This window comes from Sinocyclocheilus anshuiensis, unplaced genomic scaffold, assembly GCF_001515605.1.
Source record: "Sinocyclocheilus anshuiensis isolate Anshui unplaced genomic scaffold, SAMN03320099.WGS_v1.1 scaffold354, whole genome shotgun sequence".
In the NCBI taxonomy this organism is placed as follows: Eukaryota; Metazoa; Chordata; class Actinopteri; order Cypriniformes; family Cyprinidae; genus Sinocyclocheilus; species Sinocyclocheilus anshuiensis.
In genome coordinates, this window is record NW_015544195.1 from 699,374 (window position 1) to 717,172 (window position 17,799).

Below are 17,799 nucleotides of genomic sequence, written 5' to 3' on the forward strand. Positions count from 1 at the left end.
TAATAGGTCCCCCAGCAGCCGTGTCTAACATAGGTACTTTGATAAAACTGCCAGAGAGAGAATGAGAGAAAGAGAGAGATGCACATATCACAGTAATAAAATGTTAATCCATGTTAATATAACAACACTAACGTATTTAAATGCAACCTTTTCCCCAGCAACCATTTTGAATTATTACTGAAGAACAAACACATTTATGAGTATAATCTGTGAACACGGCTCACATATCATGGCCTTGTATTTCCAAAACAGTTGAAGTAGTTTGCACCTTTTCTTCAGAAATGTCGCTCTCTCTTATCCTCTTCTTCATCTGTGTAAGAGTTGGATTGGGAGGGAACATAGAGGTGTCATTCTTGTTGTGTCTGTCAAAATCTCACTCAGTGAAATGCTCAAAACATGCAGCAGATGTGAAAAGAGTGTGTGATGTAAAGGAATTTTCCAGAGGGCTTCCCTGTTCAGGCCTATCTCTTCTGAAGCCACATCATCCTGCAGACATCCGTGCTGGCTTCATTGAATATTAATTATTCTGACAGCCAAGTTTATTAATCATGCTTTAAGCTGTATAGCCTTAGAAAATGACACAAAAGATGTCTTCACAGTCTTACCAGGTGGCTTGTAGCGTCTTTTAGATCAGTGTGCACATGTTTTTAAAGCCAAAACAATATGGCTTTTTTTTTAACACTGCTTGTTGCAAACGTTTTTCGTTTTAAGTCTGCATACTGTGGGTGGGAGTGCTAGGATGATTTCCCATGATTAGAAAGTTTACCAACAATTTTATTCGTATGCTGTGCCTTAATATATATATATATATATATATATAACAAACGTATTGCAGTGTTACCATGAGAGATTGCAATGATATTGGAAAAGCTCTTGAATGCACATCTCTGCACATGTTGTTTCTTGAAGGATGCCCTTGGGGAGACACCAAGAGTCAGACAGATTTGAACATTGTCTGCATTAAAAAAACAAACAGACAACCAGACAATCCCAGTGTGTGTGGCCTTTGTGAACACTGACTGTGTTTACACGAACTGCAAAAACTTGACTACTGTCTCTTTTTTTTTCTAAATATGAAAATGTGCTGAGATGCTTTCATGGGTTGTCATTCATATTCTCTGTGTTTGCAGTGACCGCAAAAGTGTTTGCATTGTCTGCATTAAAAAACAAACTGTCTCACAGTATGTGAGACAGACACCCAGACAATCCCAGTGTGTGTGGCCTTTGTAAACACTGCCTGTGTTTACATGAACTGCAAAAACCTGACCACTGTCTTTTTTCTTTTCGGAATATGAAAATATGCTGAGATGCTTTCATGGGTTGTCATTCATATTCTGTGTACTTGCAGTGACCGCAAAAGTGTTTGGACATATATACTCTCCATATGCGTATTACATTATTACACATACAGTAATACATGCTCAGTTTTACCCCCACAAGGTCTGAACATAAGACAGGTTATATATTATTCAGTTATGCTTGTTTCAAAACATTTTTCAGTTTAATGTCAGTTTAATCATATAATACTGTTTACATGGCAAATTCTACTTTCTATTCTATTATTGTTATAGCCCTCTAATGCTTGATGTCCATTATTCTGCATCTGTCAACTATAGTTAACACCGTGCACTAAAGGATATTTGTTCATTGGGCCTAAATGTCTTTTCAGTATAAGACTATTTGTTAGACTAATTAAAAAAAAATAAATAAAAATGCAACTTTGAGTTAAATATTTGAATTAAACAGTTTAATGCAGTATCATATATACTTTGTGTGTATGAGATATATGTATAATTTATTGCAGTACTTTATTTTACAGCAATTTCATGCAGTAATAGTTATTTGTATCTTATTTGCTTCCCTGTAAACTGCTATTGGCTTACATTACAACTAGTGCTGTTTTTGTTTGCATAATATACATGTGTGTAATGTGTGTATATTTATTATGTATATATAAATACACACACGTGCATGTATATATTTCAGAAAAATATGCTATTTTTATATATTAAATATATGTATTTATAATATAAATTATATGAATATAAATATAGACATTTAAATATATGTAAATATGTTCTAAATATATACTGTGTGTGTGTGTATTTATATATACATAATAAATATACACAGTACACACACATATATTATGCAAACAAAAACTTTTATTTTGGATGCCATTAATCGCGATTAATCGTTTGACAGCACTAATTACAACCCTTAATGCATGGTATCTATTAGTTGTCAGATGTGTAACACTCTTAAAATACAATGCCGGGATTGATTATATTCCATTTTTTTTTCTAGATTCTAGTTATTTTTCCTTTTTGATTGAATAAATTCTGCAACAAAGGGTTAAAATGAGTGTACAGCCTGTCCTCTGTCTCTTGCTCTATATCCTTCTCTAATGTAGGTGACATTATAAAGCTCCTTCAGGGAAGGGCAACGACTCCTGTATCCGATCAATGACCAGCGACATACAAATCATATGCATTGATCATCGTAATCATTGTTAATAATATAGGGCAGACACTAAAATCATATGCTCTTAGTCTTAATAGCCCACATCAAAGCAATTACGCACCCAAACTAAGGCCGACTCACCATATGCATATTACACAGCCTAATAAATGTTCAGTGATTTACCCCCACAATCTGGCTCATAAATCAGCCAAAACCTGCCCAGTATTGAGCTATTCAAGTGATAGGGTTTGTGCGCATGTGTTATAATGGAGATCTTCATAGGCGCTGAGCCCTCTTAGTGTATGACATGTATGGGTTTTTTTATATGTGTGTCAATACTTGTGATGTATAAACTAATGTCAGGCAAAAACACTAATGAACGGGCTACATTTGGGCCGAGTCAGTCTACAGGTCAAGGACAGGGGAGATATGTCATTATTTCTAGAAGTAATGGAGTGTGTGTGTGTGTTTGGAGTTTTTATCTCATCTAAATTAAGCAAGAATTTAATAACTATTATGCTTAATATTTATAGCTGCAAATCTTTCTCACCAATGTGCAAGAAACATGCATTCAAGATTTACAAATACAGTCAAACTCAAGTCAATAAAAGCTACAGGTGCATCTCAATAAATTAGAATGTCGTGGAAAAGTTCATTTATTTCAGTAATTCAACTCCTTGAATCTACATTTCACATCGTTTTTCAGCAGAGAATTGGTCCCTTGTAAGAGAGCTATATTTTGAATTAGAAGTTGTAGTGAGTTTTGGCACAGTTACAGCTGAATAGACACACAGCATTAAATAACACTACTCATATTCTCACTGTTTGGAAAATTGAAATGGATTGTCAAGCAAAACGCTTGTTTAAAAAGATAATTTTTAACGCTATATCTCAGTCTGATGATTCAATCTTTAATAGCCACCCTCCTTTAGTCAGATTAGGATGTTTATTAACAATTTATTTGAGTTGTCTGCTTATTCGGATTCCACAGATTAGGTTTCAGTCAGTATGTGAATAAAAGTAAAAGAATTAAAGTAATATCAGCCTGTGCTTAGTAAATCTTAATGTTTTCTCTTTCTTCTTCCTAACTTCCTCTTTCTCCACCTCTCTCATTCTTGACAAATGCACTTTATATCGACCATCACTGTGAATGAGGTTATCATGATCACAATCCTCTGCCCGTCTTTCTCTGTAGCAAGTGACAGTATAAAAGGACCAGACTCTGGAGCAAATTTATATTTAAAAAGCTGTAAGCGCTAACATTTAACACTGAATGCAACAGTCTGTAAAGTCAGGTCAATGTAGATTAGATTTACAGAGAAACTGTTTCAGTAAAACCATCACATAGTTGACAGTTTGACAGATTGATGACACCGATGTTCGAAAAAAGCACACGTCATATAACCTGTGTCTTGCGACTCTTTTATTGTTGAGCTTATTCAGTATCATATTTGACACTTATGTAGTAGTTACTGTACATATTCCATCCATACATATTCCTTCTGTAATTGCATTTGCTGTTTGATGCTGAGTGCTTCGGCATATTTAAAGCACTGATCTAATTAGTTTTATTTGTAGAAATAGAGGGAGGGAAAGAATGAGACAAAAAAAGAAGGGAGAGCAAGAGGACCGGTGGGGAGAAATATGTGCCAGTGCATTCTTGCCTTTCCTTGGCTGAAAGAAAATAGTCTTTTTTTTTCTATATCAAAAAGCTTTACAATAAAGCGTAGTAATTTTGACAAATATTGAAAAAAAATGTATTATTAAATTACATTTTTACATTTTTAATTCTGAAAAATGTTAGTGTCTTTGAGCTTTAGTTAACTATTATTTCGTTATTATTATTATTATTATTATTATTAGTAATAGTAGTAGTAATAATAATAAAAACAATACTAACTTTTCCCCACACTTTTTCAGATTAATAAAAATATATTTTTTTATTATTATTATTATTATTATTATATTAGGCTCCAATTTGTGCAAGAGCTGATAGAGGGGGGGCATCGGAAGGGTGAAGGGATTATTTAACAAATATGCAGAAATGCTTTTGACCCCATGGCGACCGCTAACATACCCCCTGAAGGTCATTAATCATTGTTGGGATTCAGAATGGCTGCTTAAATTAATAAACTAGTGGAATATTTCTAATAATATCCCCTTATATTTCACAGAATGAAAAATTGTATGTTGTTTGTTTTGTTGCTTTTGTTAACTTCAATTTAGTAGTGTCTTTTTTTCTATGTTTGGGGCGCTCTTGTCTTTGGAGATGGTTGGCAGAAAAAAAAAGTGAGGGTGAAGAGAGAGAAAAAGAAAGAGAGGGGTGGATATCTGATTACTTCTGTCTTTTCCCACACACTGATCAGAGACTGAAAGTTGAGAGCTTGTGTCCCTCAAAGCAAGGAGTTCACTCCTGTTTCCAGTTTAACCTCCTATTAAACTGTCCTTTGTCTTGCTTCTCCACTGGCGCAGGCTCAGTTCCACACACACTGACCTGGGGTCAGATAGGTTAAGGGGGGTAAAAACTAGTCCCCCTGCCCATCCATGAATGACGACAGATCTATGCAATGTGTTATCAGAAAAGAAGTATATACTACCACTGTTTGACGATTAGTGGAGCAATAAATTCATTTATCATCGTTTTATGCCTCATCAAACAAGTTGCCAACCCCTCCATGGGAGTAGCAGAAATTAGCTAGTGAAAAAGTGTTCATTTTAGTTGGGGCTAGGTAAGTGCTTTTTGATTGCCTTCTCCAACAATGCTTCCCCTGACAAGCTAATAAATCAGATCCAGACAAAATCTGAAGTGATGCTCTAAGGGTGAGCAACAGCATCAACTTCAGCTCACACACACAAAACATTCATAAATGTTCAGTAACTTGCAAACATAGTTTATCTGTGGAACATAAAAGTAGATATTTTGGAAACTGTTCATTCAATGAAACTGAGTGGAGTCCAAAACAGTAGGAGTCCCCATTGACTGTCATTGTATGGATGATGAAAAAAAAAAAAAAAGACCATTTAAAATTTTAGGTAAACAATTCCATTTATCAAAACCTAGTCATTCGACATAGAATGTGAATCCTTGTTAGCCTGAAAAGAAAATGTACCTTAAAAGCACTGTTTTTGTTTTTTTTTGTGACCGCCATTGCCAGGGCTCACCTGAATGGTAATCAGACTGAAATGAGCTTGTGTTGAAATCTCTCCTGTGTTCTGTAGCACAATGTTGTACTGTGGCCCCTTTGCTCTGTGTTTGGCAGGCAGGTGAAATCATGCCACACTACACCTATCTTGCCCAGATGGCTCTGGCATTCTCTGCCAGAGAATTACTTCTCAGACTGGAAATGGCGCCTTCATCGAAAATGAGGTCAATCGATTATTTGAGCCTGGGCTGAGGCTTGCCCCCTTTGCTGCAGTGTAACAGGTATTAATATATTTGGCAGGGTCCTGTTAGCGTGCAGACGAGCCCCAGCACGGGAGGTTGAAGGGAGGCCACAGTTGGTGTTTTATCAGTTGAAAAAGCCTCGCTGATGAGATTACCTATTCCGCTTGGCTGTAAAGCACACTGCTAATCAGAGAGCTAGCCAACACTCTCTCAGTTGGCGCGCAACCAAAATACTCAGTTTAGAAGGTGTTTAGCAAATGAATGGAAAAGAACAAAGATACTCAGTTGTCAGTAAGACAGAAAGCCACTGACATGTTCAACTGTTTTTAACATAAGAAAGGGTGCGACCATTTGTAACTTGAATGTACAAGTCTTCCTGTGTCATCCGCTTTAAGTTATTTTATTTATACAAAAACGGTCTGTTATGCTGCTTGATATTGGTATTTGTTATATTATTTATTTTTGTAGCGCAAAACATTCTTCTAGGTGTTTACTTATGACAGCTGATGAATCAGAAGTCTCGCACATTCCCAGTAAATAGCTTAAAATAAGCAAAATAAGGTGGATATACTGTAGAGACAGTGGACAGACAAAACAACAATATTTTAAAGATACAGTTCACCCAAAAATGAAATTCTCATGTCATTCCAAACATCATTTGTTTATTTTTTTAGTACTTCCTAATAAAGTCAAGGGGGTCCCCACCAACTTTCATTATATGGACCAAAAGAAAAAAAAAATTCTAAACATTCTTCAAAATGTCTTCTTTTGCATACCGCAGAAAAAATAGTTATATGATTTTGAACGATTTCGAGTAAATGACAACAGGATTAAATTTTGTGGGGGAACTGTCCTTTTAAGGAATCATTTCATGAAAATGTATTACACTTTTTATGATCTGTTCGGTGAATGGATTTTTGAAATACCTGTATTTGGGCTTGCCGGAGGGATTTTAATGCCATTTTTTTGTTTTTTTGTGTCCTGACATTTGTTAATTGTTGGTTGTACATCATCAGCCATTGCCTTCTCTTAATTGGCATGTGTGGGTTCAACACCCTGTGAAGAGCCTGAAAGAAAACAGTCACAGGGCAGTGCTGTCTCCTCCTCATTTAGTGTGTGAATGTGTACAGTAGGTCCAGGCACAGTGTTGTGACTGAGTAAAGCGTGTCTCAACTCCTTCTCATTAATGTTGCCTAAACACACACACACACACACATAGAGACACACTGCTGTCTTCACATAGCTCAAAATAACCCCAGTAAAGCAGCAGCCATTTATCTGTATCTGGGGAACTGATCCAATTACAGAGCTTACATTTGCATCCATCAGCCTGGGAGAGGGAAAACTCTCTGTGAAAAACTGGTCAGCTTCTTTCACCCAAAAAAAAAAAGAAAAAGAAAAAGATGATTGCCCCTCATTCTCCTGCATAACTTCCATCATCAGGCTTGGCTTTCTTCCCCAGGTGGGCTGCAGATAATGGCCGCTTACTCCTGCTATCTCACAGAGCAGTGCATCAGAACAGCCATTAGGCTAAATATCAGTGTCATAATGTGGAACAGATGTCTAGAAGAAAGGGATCATTTAAAAAGGCCAAATGTAAATAAACAGGCAGCTTGTAGACCTCCCTTCATCCCCTCTTTCCTCCGTCCCCCTCTCCTCTCCCCCCGTTCTCGTGGACCCTGTGTAGTGCCCAAAAGAAAACAGTTCATCAATCTTAATCTGAACCATTAAGAATGTAATAATACTAGCTGCTTATCTAGGCAAAGTGGTGCTGTGGGACTCTTAGGACTTGAGCCTAATGTGTTGAAAACTGTCCCCGTTTTCTTTCCTTGTAGTGGAAAAAAGTGTTTAAATCTGAATTAAAACGAAATGTTTCCATCCTTGTGTGGCTTCGCCTTTCGATGGGGCTGATAATTCATATTACATGTGCTTACCATTAATAGTAGTGACAGGTAAACAGAGAAAACATGATTTTTGGGGGAAGTCGTGGCCTAATGGTTAGAGAGTCGGACTCGTAACCCAAAGGTTGCGGGTTCGAGTCTCGTACCGGCAGGGATTGTAGGTGGGGGGAGTGAATGTACAGCGGGAGTGAATGTACAGCGCTCTCTCCCACCTTCAATACCACGACTGAGGTGCCCTTGAGCAAGACACTGAACCCCCAACTGCTCCCCGGGCGCCGCAGCAAAAATGGCTGCCCACTGGTGTGTGTTCACGGTGTGTGTGTGTTCACTGCTGTGTGTGTGCACTTTGGATGGGTTAAATGCAGAGCACTAATTCCAAGTACGGGTCACCATACTTGGCCACATGTCACGTCACTTTTCACTTTCATGATAATTAAACAATTATTGTGAAAGTGAACGTCATGCACAATGCTAAAGTTGTTTTAAAGTTTTTAGTAAAGGTTTATTTATTTATTTATTTTTTTTAATGTCAAATGCTATATCACAGGAAATGAATGGATTGTCCAGATATATTTTCTGAATGTTGTTGTTATTATGCACATTAAATAATAAATACACATTAAATATGCTCTGGTTTTTGTGATACTGATTGTCTTTGATGTAAATTTAATTTGGTAATGTAATAGTGTAGTTGGACAGGTGAAGGAGAGGTAACACCCAGTCTCTGGAGCTGGAGATTAGAAAGGAGATCAGTTTAAAGTTGTCTTAAATTTGATATGTGATTTAATCTAAAATATTTCATATATATATATATATATATATATATATATATATATACATGCGTGTGTGTGCACGCACCCATGGTTTATGAAGACACAAATTTGTATACATGACATGGGATATGCCACTTCTTGTTTTCCTGTAATTCAAAAAGTTTAATAACATACTAAATGGTGGTTTTATTTTTTTTATTTTTGGTTGAAAATTTAAAAATGCAGAACATTTCCTGTGAGGGAAGGTTTAGGGGTATGGTTGGTGTAGGGGAATAGAAAATAGTTTGTACAGTAGAAAAGCCATTACACCTAGAGTCCCCTTAAACCACAGTATAGGCTACCAACATGTGTCTCTGTGTGTAAATGCTTATGAGTGAAGTTTTTAAGTTAATGTGTTTTAATTTATTAAATCCACCAATGACAGTTCTGCTCATATTATTACATTTCAGCTTTAAAAGAGCGCAGATAAAAATATGTGCTTTTACTTTTATTGTCTCTTCTGAATTAACCAACAATTTAGCCTATTTATTATTTCCATAATATGCGTCACAAAAGCGCTCGGGTGATTATTCTTCGTTAACGTTACAAAAAAATAAAAACCGAGGTTTCACTTAAAACATCAGAAAGCTGAAAATGACACGTGTAATCTCTCCCCAGAGAGCCGCACGCGGGCAATAGGAGAACAGTGGGTGAAGTCTAGGCTAAAGTGGGGGTAAATAGCAGTAAATCACAGCCTGTCACTTCATCTGGCTCAATTTACAATGTGCGTCTGCCTATCCAAAATGTTCCTTTAACGCGAACGATTTATATGTGTCGAATAGGCCGTGCCGAAAAGCCGCTCTTTACTTCTCCTTCCCCCCTCGTCTGCTTGCCGTTGGAGCCCGCGAAATGATATAGGCTACGTCAGAACAATCCTGACAGGAGCTCGATTTTTGGGGGAGAAAATGGGCTAATTTGTGAAAATTACGCCCCATGGCCGCGTCACACTCTTCGCCCCGGAGTGAAGAGAGAGTACGAGAGAAACAGCTGGTGTGGATTTTTAGCACCCATAATTAATTAAGAGGTTCCTCAGTGGGATTGGATGATTAAATAAAAGGGAGGAGGTATTCCCATCATGCCGTACTGAAGAGGCCACTCCACTTCAGTTTCTTAATCGAGGGTGAGGATGATGTTTAGAAGGAAAAAAAAAATTCAGGCACGATCAGTTTTTGCGATTATTTTTGTCCGCTTTTAAAAAACAGCTTTTCTTTCGACCAATGTCGACCAATTTCTTTCGACAAATGTTCTCGTCTCTCTATTTTTCTAAACCGACTAGCCCTAATCAACCGACATATTGTTCACTTCAAGGAGAGACAGAGAGGGAAGAAAAACAGTTCTGAATTTGGCCACACTTGCTCTGTTGCCTCGCACAGATGTCCCAGCGCATATTAAAAGCAGGTCAAATAAATGGGTGTCCTTTTACACATTCGAGCTGAATTTGATTCGACTCAGCTGGGGTAGTGTTAGTGTGGAGGGATCAAGTAGTAGTTAGCTCTTATCAGGTGGACTGTCGAAATTATGCAGAAATACGGTCCGGTACATTTTAACGGTGATTTAGCGATTATTTTTATCAACAGGTTCTGATTACGCCATTGACTTTACATGTTTTTCTGGAGTCTCTCACTGCTCGATTACGTGGCAGGTGTAATTTTACTCGTGAATGTTTTAAGATCAAATTTTCTGTTTTAAACTCATATTTATAATTATGTATTAAGCAGAGATGCAACAGTCTTGTTCAGAAAAATGTTGATTTGGTGCTTGGTTTTGTGAGGTTGTAAAGCGTGGAAACGCTGTTGCTGCATGATATATGCAAACACGTTTATGAAATATGCCCAGAGGATATTTACTATACACTGAATTTTAGAGGATCAGTTCTGCATTTTATCCCTACAATTTTACTGACAATTGCTGTAATATTTAGAAATGCAGCCTATAAAGAGGAAAGGGATTTTGTGGGATTATGGGTGCGTGGCTTTCTAAAATGCATGCATACATATATAGCTATTTTTTAAAAATATGTATATTTATATGTACAGTTTTATTAAGTTTCCAGTTTCAAATGTCCAATCCCGTTGTATTTCCCCATTAATGTAAATGTGCCCAAAAATCATTAGTTTGCTGGGTTGTTTTCGTCTCACTTTCCCCTCCATTTATTCCAATTTGTGTTTGTCCAGTTTCTCAGAGAATAAGATTTTCTTTTTCCTGCTGCGTGAATAAGCTAATGTCACGTTTCTAATGAAAGCAAATAGTTACAAGGGGCCTGTCGACACTCGCTTTCCCAGTGTAGCCTATTTTTGAACAGCTCGGGAATTATTGCAGTAAACGCTATTTTAATTTCGTCGGAGTAATTTCGTTATAATTTCGTTTTCCCCTACCCTCGTTCGATATAGCCTATTGTTCAGAAACTAAGGTGAAATTAATCCAGGTGTATAACCAATTAATAATAATAATAATGATAACAATAGGCTAATAATAATAAGCTAATTTAATTTTTAGAGTTGACATCGCAGCCCCACCTAATATTATTAAGGAATATCGTAAATGAAGTCGTTTCTGGTAACACTGCTCTTTTTGCTGCTCTTTTCCTTTTACTTATTGTAGAGCTGCGGTAAAGTTTCTTCGCAGAACAGCAAATTTACATTTTAAAATCTTATTTCAGCATATACTTTCTTTATTTGACCTATCAGTTAGATTCGTCTCAGTCTCTCTTTTTTTTACACGTGGGAACGGTCTTGCTCTCATTTGACATGCACACACAGTGACTGTGGATCTCTTCCGAACAATGAGACTGAGACCCATTCAACTGGAAGAGAGAGAGAGAGAGAGAGAGAGAGAGAGAGAGACGCGGGAAAAAAAGTTGAACAAAGTCGTATGGGATCATTACGGAGTTCGTGCGGTTATTCATTCTTACAAAAGCACGGACCGGCGGACCCGAATCTAAAAGCTTACTGGATTAATACATTGTGTCACGCTGAAGATAATTGAAGCTTGTGTTTAAAATAGGCTATTTTAATATATAGGCTGCAGACTAAAACTATTACCGACAAGATTGAATAACACTATCCCATTGTCTTTCGTTATAATAATATATTACCCTATACCCTCAACACAGCAAATTAAAATAGACAATCACTGATTTAAGTCACGTGTTAGTGATTGACCTTTGAACATCTTAAAGTTAAATATAGGTTTTATTTTTGCATTATAGCCATGCAATTTTATTTGAAGTTCACACGACCTTTACAGAGTACATTAGGCATCTTCAGCGTGTTCAAAAGACTCACCCTATTGTGTCTATAGGCGTAGAAATCAGCGTTTACACAATCCCCGTCCAGTTGAAATATCCAATTGATTTCCATCATGCGTAAAATGAGATCGTAAATTATTATCGATATTTCAATATTTAGTCCTGGCATATCAGCATTAGAAGAGAGGATATTTTCTAAAAATGTAACTATGCAGGCGAATGAATGTTTATTAGATTAATTCGGGAGGAAAATGTAACCATGTGTCTTCGAGAATATAAATTGCTGCTTTTTAAACTTCTAGAAGGGCTTATGCACACACGGGGCATTGCATCGAATGCTTCAACTCCTAGAGGGATCAGCAAAGAAAAACATAATTATGCTATTTAGCCGGCCGATGTGGTGCAGCGGCAGCTCCAACCCACTCCGAGAGATTAAATATAGCTGCCCTCCTCACCCGCTCTGCTGCCGGGGAAGGACATTAGAGCCAGGGGAATTAAATGAAACCCAGGGGACTTTTCAACTAGAGTGCGCAAAGTAAACTATTGAGATTAATGACACGACCTCCGACTGAATCAAGTCGCTTCCCGTCCTCACGTTTATTATTATTATTATTTTTATTATACATTTCTGGTTATAATTAAATGCAAACGATTCAATATTTTTTAGATGAAATGCTGAAAATATCAGTCCTATGTAGAGGATGTGCTAAAAATGTAATTGTCCGTGTCCATTTTAAGTAGGTCATACTTCGATACTGAAAGGCAGTTCTATTAATGATATTAATATTGTGTAATAATTATAATTAGATTTAATGGAACCATGTTAAATAATACAACTGATTTGCACATATAACGAACGACAAAATATTTTTTAACAATTATTTTATTTTTATTTTTTTCAATTATGTTCCAGAGAGTTGTATAATTTATGGATTTGTTGTGTTGTAATTTGGAGACTGAAATAGCTTAAAATGTATAACCAAATCAGTTGAAATCTTTATTTATTATTAATCTTAATTGCAGTCTCTTCGTGGGAATTTATATCTTGATAACTCTTTCTGTAATTGCTAAAGCACATAAACATTTTAAACCTTATTTATAATCTGTTACTCCAGGTTATCGGTGCCTCTTGAAAAAGGTTCGCTCACAGTCTCCTAAAGAGTCAGCCCTCGAAATTAAGAGCAAGTGTGACACCTACCTGCGGGTGAGGGTAGAGGTGCAGGACAGTACTAAGGGACAGGCCATGCCAGGGGGACATTTGCTTGTCACGGCACCTTGGCTACACACTTGAAAGCCATCAGCGTCTATAATCCAAAGCACTATTAAGCCTATCCTACCATTTAATGATATAACAGAGCAGTATGCTCCCAGACCCACTCTGCTTCGCCGCGCGCCTCTAACCACTTTGCCACGCCTAGGAAATTGTAATGAGTTCTAAATTTGGCATAAAATCGAACTCATTACTGGAGTTCGCCACCTGAGTGCTTTGCATATAACACGACGCGGTTGGAATGTAATTGGGTTAAATGACTGCTCGACACTTTTGCCGGTGTTGTCATATCAATATTCATACGTCGAGGCATCTCTCTGTTTGCAAAATAGAGATGAGCATTGCCCCGACTGAATGCTATCGGGAAAAACTTAACAGCAACCAACAAATAGAGAGACCCGTCTTCATATAGCTTTTCCCAAACCGCCCGAGTTTCAAAATGTGCCGCCCTTGCTTGTTTTTTAGGGGTAAATCCTGAAACAGTATGTTCATGCTAATTCCAAGTATTATGCGTTACTCGGCATTTCAGCGTTTAGCAATAACAGTCTATCTGTCCGGTCATGATGTCACGTATCCGCAAATAATTAATATCGTTTAAATGGTGCAGCCATCAAATTCTCATTAACATGCATGCAAACTCTCAAATCAATCGCTGCACACATTTTCTTTTCCATAATTTACTTCAAAGATAGTGTATTGTCCATTTTAAATACAAAATGCTACATTAAATATACACATTAGTCTTTAATACAAATAGACTCAGGCGGCTGCAGAGTTTAAGACAATTCTTAGAAGTTACATCCTCTTGATTAACCATTCAGAAACTAAGATTTTGAGGATAAGCATTTACTCAGAAAATAATTGTCCTCGGATTTTTTTTTCTTTTAAATCAGAATGCGTCTTCTTTTGCTTCTTCTTTAAGCAACCACAAATAATAAATAAATGTCCGTGTGATTGGCGATGAATCCGGTATTAAATGTTTGACATACCTTTCTTTAGCTCATAAGGTGAGTCTTTACAAAGATCTACCTGTGTTTGGCTTCTTACTTTGCTCTCTCTTACCAGAGCCTCGGCTCTGTTTAAAACAGTTTGGCTTAATCCATTGAAATGTGCCGTGGAGCTGGTGTTGGTGCCGTGGCTGCTGTGGAGGTGTCCGAAAGTGCTATAGTTCGTGTAGCCCGGGTAAAAAGGGGACGTGTAGTAAATAGGCCGAGAAAGGACAGTGTTATTAGGGAGATGGCACTGAGGGGAGGACCGGGTCGGCGAGGCAGCGCTGGCTATGACTGTGCTTTGACCCAGCCCCCCGGCCTGTGGAGCCTCACTGCTCCCTTTGCACCTGTCCGAGGACGTGGCGATCTCAGCTAGAGACCAGAGTTTGGGTTTGGGCGCCGAAGCGGGGGAATGAATAACAGACGTTACGTTGCTGTTCCCCGTGCTCGCGGCGTGGCCCGGTTCTGAGGGCTTTTCTTGCGTAATGAGATCATTCCCTCTCTGTAGGACGGAGGGAGAAGAGGTGGTGGGTTTTGCTTGCTCGGCGAGCAAATCCGACCTCTCCTCTGTGTCTTTTAATTCCGAGTCTGTCAAAGGTGGATCAAGATCTTTAGCATGAGACTCGTCTTTAAACCTGTCGCATGGTAGCTCCCCTGGGTTGATGAGTTTATGATCTGAAAGTAAAAAAAACAAAAAAAGATTTTATAAAACAAAATTTGTTGACAATAACATAATATATAATTTTTGAGAAAGAGATAAATATTGCATGCGTTTTAAACCGGTGTGTATGCTTAGTTTCACAATTTAAAAAAAAAAAAAAATTATTACATTTATTTCTGTGCAACGGAAAAGTAATTTAACATTTATTATTATTTTTAATAATGATAATAATAATAATAATAATAAAATATGGCTGGTGTTATTATAGCTCTAAATGAGATGCCGTGCGCCAGCTGTGTCCTTATTATGCAGCTCGAGATAAATGAAGTGCAAAACACCATACGTCACCAGCAATTCTCAGTCCATAAGAAGTCAAATTAGAGGAGTTCAAGGTGATTATTATTTAAAGCAATTCTCCCATTATAAATAATATACCACCATTAACCAGCAATCAATTTTGCGCCCGGAGTGGAAACGACTGCGATGAAAAATTGATGATTTTTCCACAGACCTGCCTCTGTGTCTGTGGAGTCTCCCTTGTCCGTGGGCTTATTTGGCTCGTCGTCGTCGTTTTTCTCGAGATCAATGTTTTCGTCCTCCTCCTCGTCTTCGCTCCGGTTCCGTGGGGTCCAGGTCATCTTGTTCTCCTTCTTTAGCCTCCTCCTGGCGTTGGCGAACCAGGTGGACACTTGAGTGAGGGTCATTTTCGTGATGATGGCCAGCATAATCTTCTCGCCTTTGGTGGGGTACGGGTTTTTCCGGTGCTCGCTAAGCCAAGCTTTCAAAGTGGCTGTGGCGTCCCGGGTAGCATTCTTGCGGTAAGCTGGGTCTCCATACGGGTACGAGCCCAAGGGAGCAGCGTAAGGATGATACCCTATAGATCCGGCCATGCCTGTCGTGTGGTCATACGGGGAGCTCTGCAAGGAGCCAAGCCAATGGTTTTATTAGCAAAAGATCACTTTATGGACACCTGCGCACAATGGTGGATCGGTTACAGATCACTTACGCAAACACACCATAAACAAACACACTCTTGCTCACACACATGCATGCCACATGTACACACTTTAAATCTAATTAATCAAAACAGTAAAGCGCAAGGCCGTGGGGCTACGTATTCTATCATTAAAATTTTGTCAGTTGCCTCATTCCCTTCAGCAAGAATTATTGTGAAATCCAATTTCACAACTTTCCATCCAAAATCACTCCTCTTTGTTAACGATCATAAACCTCCCTTCGACAGCTAAACTGACTTTTGACAATATTTATTTTCAGATTAGCCAGCTAATTAGAAGTTGCAGCTTTATGTGGGGTCATCTGACAATGTGTTGTACACGCATTGACCAGCGCTGGCCTACGTGCACGCAGTTCACATTTAAATAGCCGGTAGAACGTGTTTCCTTTAAGTAGCCAATTTGACTAAATACATGGTTAAGGACAAATGGGGAACAACTGATAATGTATTCCTTTTGATATCAGGAAAATTGCTCACCTGCAGCCCACCAAACTGAGGAAGTCGTATTGCCACAAATGACAACAAAAATAATTATGTAGGCTATATATATATAGGCCTATTTAATTCAGTAAATACGCGAAATCATATTTGTATGTTTTTCTATTTGCATTTCTGTAATTCGAAGTTAATTGCTTTGTTTACGGTGTAGCCTAGAGAAAATTATCAAATGCCATTTTGTTGTAATGTCTGTTTAAGAGTAATTTTTTTGGTTGTTTTAAACAATTGTACTGCAATATATTTTATTTAAAAGTGTCATGAAACCCAGCCAAATTCCGCGAATGCATATTTGATTGATAAAACCGCAGATGTTGCGCAAATGATTACTGTGTGTCTCAGTATTGCAACACAACATGCATTACAACAAAGAGTAAATTATACGGCAACTTCTAAAAGTAGAAAAATAAGACCGTGAATAGCGCACTCACCACATAAGAAGTGAAAGTGGCAGCGGCCGCATCAGCGCTGTACGGGAGATGGGAATTGTAGCCTGGCGAGGCGCTGGTGAACGCTGTAGATCCGGCGTAGGGAGCGAAAGCAGAGCCAGAGGAAGATCTCCCTAGCTCCTCTGTCCGGGGTCCCGATATCACGCTTGTACTGTAGGCAGGACACGAATAGAGTGCCAAAGAGGCGGATGGCTGATACAAGTAGCCCTGCGGGTACGCCATGGTGGAGATCCAAATTTAACCTTCTCACTTGAGTTCTTCTCCCTCAAACTCTCACGCGCTCTTTGCGCTCGCTCATAGAGTTCCGAGTAAACAGACCTCCGTCCCGTCCTCCTCACGTAGATAGCAGTGATGGAAATTAAAGAGAACGACGAATGCATAGACTTCGCACTCGTTAATCAGTCGTTGTCAGACTCACACGCGGATTTTCGAGGCGCTCTCTCACTCTCTGCGCGCGCTGTGACTCTCATGCCGAGCGCGCGGGACAAGTTTTTTGCTTTCGGATGGGGCTTTGCTTCGGAGAGTGTCCTGCCAGGATGCTAAGTTGGAAATTGAGGATTCTGACGCCTACTATGAGCCTCTCGCTCCTCCTCTCGGGGTGTAGTCATCGAAGTCTCTCTACATTCGTACCCTGGCACTCACTAACAATCTCCCCCGCTATCCCCCTATTTTTGTCCCTAACAAGCCTCAATGCCTTAGACTGAGCAGCTACAGCCCCTGGATGGCGGTCTCATGCGAGCCAGTACATCAACTTCAACTTTCCTCATTTTCTAAATACACGAATCCTTCATTTTCACACATGATTAATAACAAATGGACTGTTATCTTGGGACGGCTTGCCAAATACGACAGGAGACGCTACAAGTACTGTTTGCAGTTCTTCATTCTCCTTGTTTTTTTGTGTTCTCGTCGCTCATTCAAGCTTTTTTTTTTAAGAATGCGCGACAGACTGTGATCCATCGTACCTTAAGTCAGCTGAGCACGGATTTGTTTTGGTGTCACTTTCGAAGTGTCATGCGTTTGCAAATGATCATGGATAATTTGTAGGTAGTCTATTTTATTGCCTCATTGTAGGCTATAATTAGCTATTGGGGGGGGGGGGGGAAACATTT

At 38.5% G+C, this 17,799-nt stretch overlaps 1 protein-coding gene across 1 annotated transcript; it reads right to left on the bottom strand.

Moving 5' to 3' along the window:
- Window positions 1-13,965: 13,965 nt before the first annotated feature.
- On the bottom strand, window positions 13,966-17,274 carry LOC107696697 (iroquois-class homeodomain protein irx-5-like). The gene is made up of 3 exons (XM_016497157.1): window positions 16,670-17,274; window positions 15,240-15,645; window positions 13,966-14,742 (listed from the first exon to the last, which is right to left on the bottom strand). The coding sequence occupies exons 1-3, from the start codon at window positions 16,907-16,909 to the stop codon at window positions 14,051-14,053; spliced, it is 1,338 nt and encodes a 445-aa protein (XP_016352643.1). The 5' UTR covers window positions 16,910-17,274; the 3' UTR covers window positions 13,966-14,050.
- Between the last annotated feature and the right edge of the window lie 525 nt (window positions 17,275-17,799).

Coding starts and splice junctions, on each gene's coding strand:
- LOC107696697 (XM_016497157.1), bottom strand. CDS start 16,909: ATGGCGTACCCGCAGGGCTACTTGTATCAGCCATCCGCCTCTTTGGCA. Junction 15,646..16,669: donor CCACTTTCACTTCTTATGTG/GTGAGTGCGCTA, acceptor GGCTCCTTGCAG/AGCTCCCCGTATGACCACAC. Junction 14,743..15,239: donor CTCCACAGACACAGAGGCAG/GTCTGTGGAAAA, acceptor TTTTACTTTCAG/ATCATAAACTCATCAACCCA.